The 6000-nt window shown below is 34.2% G+C and overlaps 1 protein-coding gene across 4 annotated transcripts in view; it reads right to left on the bottom strand.

Moving 5' to 3' along the window:
- Window positions 1-307: 307 nt before the first annotated feature.
- LOC129957653 (cytochrome P450 4V2-like) overlaps window positions 308-6000 on the bottom strand; it is a 105798-nt gene continuing 100105 nt past the window's right edge. For all 4 annotated transcript variants that reach the window (XM_056070095.1, XM_056070093.1, XM_056070091.1 and 1 more), the window contains 2 exons: window positions 2867-3046; window positions 308-1238 (listed from right to left, as the gene is read on the bottom strand). In XM_056070095.1, the coding sequence (XP_055926070.1) occupies window positions 1063-1238; window positions 2867-3046 (356 nt within the window). In that variant the 3' untranslated portion in view covers window positions 308-1062. The remainder of the gene's footprint in view (window positions 1239-2866; window positions 3047-6000) is intronic.

Below are 6000 nucleotides of genomic sequence, written 5' to 3'. Positions count from 1 at the left end.
GGTAAATAACATTAACCCATATTATATTTGTATTCAAATTCGAATCCAATGTATTCTGTTCATGGATTAAATGTGTTATATATTCTGTCTTATGGTTCATGATCCCGAGATAACTTGATACAGATCGCTATGTCAAGCTATCTAGCGCTTCATTGGTTGAATCGTGTTCGTAAATTGTGTCGTGATATTAGTTTATCTGATTTAATTGTTTTTTGGCATTTCCTACCTTGATTAAAACGAGTTCGAGAAAAAATGTAACACATAACAAGAATATTAAGACATTAATTCTTAAATGTAAATAAACAAATAGAATGAATGAAATATTTAATTGGTTTGCCTGTTCTTACTGTGACTGCTATGAGTTCGAGAACAAATGTAACACATAACAAAAATATTAAGACATTTATTCTTAAATGTAAACAAGCAAATTGAATGAATGAATTGTTTAGGCTGGGATAGCCTGGGTAGCAGAGCGTTATGAGTTCGTGCTCGCCGGCCGAAGATTCCCTTGTATGTGGTGGCTGCTGCACATATAAATCTGTCGTGGCCAGAAAGTCCTCCAAGTCCAGGCAATACCACTGGGAGTAGTGAATCAGTGGTGATCGTCCTCTGATTCAGGTCTAAATTACGATCTGGATGAGTGAATGTAATGTATGAATGAAGTCCGCCCCGTAAAAAGGGTTGTGACGCATTAGTAGCTAAGTCGTACTCTTGGCCCTAGATAGCTCTGCTGAAAACAAGAGGCGCTAAATTCTCGGCTTAAAATCGCTGACTTCGTCAATTGGCTTATATATGACAAGTGCCATAAGAAACAACAATTAATTGTTTTGTCACCCCCTATCGTGACTAACACGAGTTCGCGAACAAATGGTGCACATAATGAAAATAGAAATACATTTATTCTTAAATGTAAATAGAGAAATTGAATGAATAAATTCCTTTAATTGTTTTGTCACTTCCTACCGTGACTACTACGAGTTCGAGAATAAATGTAACACATAATAAAAATATTGACATTTTTTTCTTTAATATAACTAAACAAATGAAACCGAATGAATGAATTCAAGGAAAACTTCTATCAAATCTGTGTCTAATTCTGATGCGAATGGGGATGTGCGGATGAAGAGTAGGTGTCAGTATCAGTTTTATTTTGTCCCTTTGATCCAAGGACTTGATAGTAAAATTTCTCAAGATTTGAATGATGATAACTTTTACTTCCATTTCAGCAAACTTGAATCCTAAAAACAAAAATAGTTTAAGCATCTGTTATAAAACTTATATAGCTTTTAAATCTACTTTATCATCAACTAACATTCAAATTGTGGTAAATTATAGATTTAAATAAATAATTATAGATAATTATGTATTTAAGTCTTGGATAACTTCAATGCTTCACTAAATAGCTTTAATTATTATTTTTATGAGAAATGAGGATTTTCGAAAATCTCTTTTATTCCCAGTCAAGGAATTCACTAAACGCCTGTCAGAAAACTTTTTTCCAATAACTTGTAACGTTTAAAAGCACTGCAATAAAAGATATTGAAAAGTATCAGACCACATCAAACATTAAAAGGCCCAGAGCAATCTTAATATGGTTTCCAAAAATAGTATCTACATCACCAAATTTAAAAATATTTAAATTTAGTTAATTAAAAATGACATATTTTAAATCCTACAGTCCCAAAGCATCTCTCTCATTCTGGCTCAACTACCACAATATTTCCACTTTCTTATTGGCCAAGATAAAACAATAGTTTATCCCAGGCCATTCTCTCTTAAATGAGGAAACCACTCTCTTAAATGAGGAAACCACAAGAAGTTTGATTCCTCACTGTGCTGCAAAACCGTCTTGTGAATGCTTGTATAATGGACATAACACCGACAATAGCGTGTGTGTTTACCATTGGAAGAGCTCGGATCCGTCTTTGATCTGTAAAATTTTGACTCGCTCTGAAAAATAAGCTATTATTTCCAAAAACAGACAACAGTGTGCTACATATGAGTGTGTGGAGGGGGAGGGGGAGGTGGTCTTAAAAAACGCACATAAAAAACTTAAACTTTTTTAAAAACTTAATGACTTTTTCCTTTCAGTAAAATGAACAATTGCATTGCAAATTTATAAATATTGGAAATCGCTTGTTTTAAAATATCGGTGATTCAGAAGTCCGTTCACATGTGAAAATTCAATAATTTACGGAATAATGTAGGTAGAGAGATAAAAATTGACACACATGCTTGAAATGACAGGGGTTTTATGGAAATAAAAAAGTGTTAAAAACAGTCAATAGATGGCTTTTCATATGATAAAAAAAATGTAATAACTATCATACCAATTGATTTTTAGCAAAGCCTATGTTCTTTATAACAAATGCTCAACATCGTCATTTCCTAAAGATACTTTCAGTCGAAGAACAGTATTGTGAACAGAACTATGCCGCATATCTGTAGGAGTGGTGAGAAATTGTTTTCAGTTGTTGCCTTTTAGCATTCCTAATGAGGTCGGACGATCACAGTAGAACGCGATTTCAGGGGATATCCAACCCCATGAAGTGGCTGGATATCCCCTGAAATCCCGTTCTATAGTGGGAGTTGGCAGCCCCATGGCTTGTGAAAGGAGCTTCATTGGTCAGCAACACGTTAAACACAATCGTCATCTTCAATTTTTTGCACTTTTTCTTTTGTTTCAATAAAACCCCATGTCATTTCAAGCATGTTTTACTTCTCTACCAACATTATTCCGTGAATTATTGAATTTTCAAATGTTAACGGACTTTTGAATGACTCGATATTAATTCTGCAGTCTATATAAACAATCTGAATTTAAAATGATTGTACTAAAACTATTAAAAAGCTTTTCAGTGCTTACCTATACAGCTTCTTGGCCCAACAGAAAAAGGAATGAATCCGTATTCTGGTATGTTTATTTTGTTTTCAGGTAGAAATCTGTCTGGATCAAATTTTTCGGGATCTGGGAATATTTCTGGATCTCTGTGCAGAAAGTATGTAAACAAAACACAATTCGCACCTTTTGGTATTGTATAGCCACCTGAGAAAATACATACGATGAAATTAATTAATTTTTCTTGCTAAGATTTTATTATTACAAAATCTCTTTCTCTCTATTATTTTATTTTTTTACATTGTGGGTTTTTCTGTTGTCTAAATCAGTTTTACTGTAAAACTCGAATCAAGAGATTTTATACAAAACATGAAGCTCTGAAACCGAATGTAAAAAATAGTGAAAATTTTGATACTTTACCATTTCATCGGCGCAAATCTCGCCAAGCAGACTTTATTGGCGACAACACACAGTATAGACATAAAGAAATGTTACTAGCTGGGATATTCCGTTTGGCGTCAGTTGTATCATTTTTGGTGACTTTTTTGCCTGCGCTGGAAAAATGGTAAAGTACCGAAAATTCATTTTTTAAAACTTCAATACTTTATCGCGGTCAGCTTGCGTGGATTATAAATTTATTAAAATGGAGATAAACTATTCTAGATCTGATATTTAATTGCATTTCTTAACAATTACATAAATGCAGATTGAGTCTGAAATACCTGAAACAAATTCAAAGATACGTGTTACAACTGGAATCTACAGGTTCTGCAAATATCTTATCCTCTGGTTATTGGAATAAAATGCCAGCGTCCTGGCATAGGGATAGCGTATATTCCCTGTGATCTGGGCGTCCCGGGTTCGAATCCCGGTTCGAACTACACCCCCTATCCGTGGTAACGCGGACATGACATCATCATCATTGTAATTAAATGTATTCATTTTTTACGCGTTAAAATAACTTTATTAACACACAGCACAGAATCATTCACCAAAACATGAAAGGAGGACGAAGAGAACCTGCGCCCTGCGTTATTTAACATCGGATTATATTATGCTAAAACTCTGACATCATACAGTGATGTAATGGAAGACCAATCAGAAATCACCTCACCATATCCCTTCAGTTTAGTTCCAAAAAAGCCCCAATAGTTAAGGCACGTGCAACGTAATTCCACTAAAGTTCTATTTTACCCCATAAATAATATAAATATTATTTTTTAAATTAATTAATTGTATCAAAAATAATAATAATATGAATTAAATACCAAATTTCATGACGTTAGAGCTTTATTGCGCTCGTCCAAACTAGTTCAATTAAATTTAACTTTTCCCTAAACTAACAAATTAAAGTATCTATTCCAAATTATGATGTGGAGGTGCTCGTGACCACTTTGTCACATCGCGGAACTCCGAAACATCACGACGTTGCCGTTGCCGTTGCCGTTACGTAAAGGCTGTGATGTCACATTTGCGATCAAGGACAAATTTGTGAATGAGAAATAATGCAATGGCGTCGAAACAATACGCAACAACGATCAAATTAATAGATTTTATATCACTCTATATGTATAGAAATAATGCTTAAAATTGATAGAGGGCGCTGCCCTAAATTGAAAGTCTGAAGTCCCAGCGGTTGGAGCAGAATGCAACATATTGACATGGATTTTATGTGTATATGAGTCAGCAGACGAAAGCAGAGAAATTGCTTGAAAAATGTGTTGTAGTGAATTTAGTCCTTGGGCGCTTTGATTAACAGATTTAAATGAGATATTTGTTCTCTTTCTTTCCTTATAGATGTATGCAAAAACCGTGTGGTGACGCTTTATAAGCCAGATAACAGCTACGAGACATGAGAAATTTCTTTTGTCTAGTGGTCTTGTTACTCGGCTACGAACCCAAAGGTTGCGAGTTCGATCCTCGCCTATCGCCAATAGTAACATTGGTGACCCGATGACGTAATACGCAAAAAAAAAAAAAAAACTTCATACAACTGTTGTAGCGCCCTCTACCAGAAATAAATAAAAAATCAAAGCTGATAAATAATCAGCCAATAAAAAAAAAATGAAGCTGATAAACAATCGGCCAATAAAATAAAATGAAGCTGATAAATAATCGACCAATAAGAGAGAAAAAAAATGCAGCTGATAAATAATTAGCCAATAAATAAATAAAGCTGATAAATAATCAGCCAAAAAAAAATGGATAAGACGCTACAGCCAATATACCACCACTAATAACAGCAAAAAAAAACAGGATAAAAAATCGTTCGTCTCACCTCCGACGAACTGAAGGGGGAGTAATGTGGTGACGCTTTATAAGCCAGATAACAGCTACGAGACATGAGAAATTTCTTTTGTCTAGTGGTCTTGTTACTCAGCTACGAACCCAAAGGTTGCGAGTTCGATCCTCGCCTATCGCCAATCGTAACAACCGCATGGTGAGGCTCTTAATTGCTGCTGGAAAAGTCCGGGAACGTTTCGGCTATGCTTAAGCTTATGCACTGGCAATTGTAACTCTTTTGAATGGTACCAATTTTAAGAAGTTTTTGCATGGCTCTCTTTTTTCGTCTTGTCCATACATTTATCGCTTGACAGCAATTAAAAATCAAGCGCCGACTTTACATTCCGTTGTGAAAATTATTCACTTCCGTACCATTCATCTGCCTGCATATTTGTATAGGATATATTATGATCAAACAGTATATCTTAGAAATCTAAAGTTTTGAAAGCGTGAAATAAAACTATACTCTGTTTCACCCTAACTTGGCAGTAGTGTATATTCTAGGCTAGCCGAATCACAGTCGCTGTGAGGGGAACTGGGTTACTTTAAACTATAAAGTTACTAGAAATGCAGATCGCTGGCGGAACTTTATCTCGCAAATTTTTCGCCAAATAGTAAATATTTATTAACTTTATTATATTATCATTTTAAATCAGAGAATTAATTTTTTCCTTATTTTCATTATTTTGTTCAATATTATTAATACATTATTTTAATAAATCATTAAAGTTGTTTCATTTCGTTTCATCGTTTCTCAAAAGAAAACCCTAAATCTTTGAATATTCTGTAAAGCGTAGTTCGGTTAATGTTTTTCGAAAAGATATCTGTATCATCGTTCACATCTTTTAAAACTTTATCTAATGTTGGGATCTCATTTC

Source organism: Argiope bruennichi, chromosome 11, assembly GCF_947563725.1.
Source record: "Argiope bruennichi chromosome 11, qqArgBrue1.1, whole genome shotgun sequence".
In the NCBI taxonomy this organism is placed as follows: Eukaryota; Metazoa; Arthropoda; class Arachnida; order Araneae; family Araneidae; genus Argiope; species Argiope bruennichi.
The sequence above is the reverse complement of the archived record's forward strand: the minus strand, read 5'-3'. Positions and strand labels throughout refer to the sequence as shown.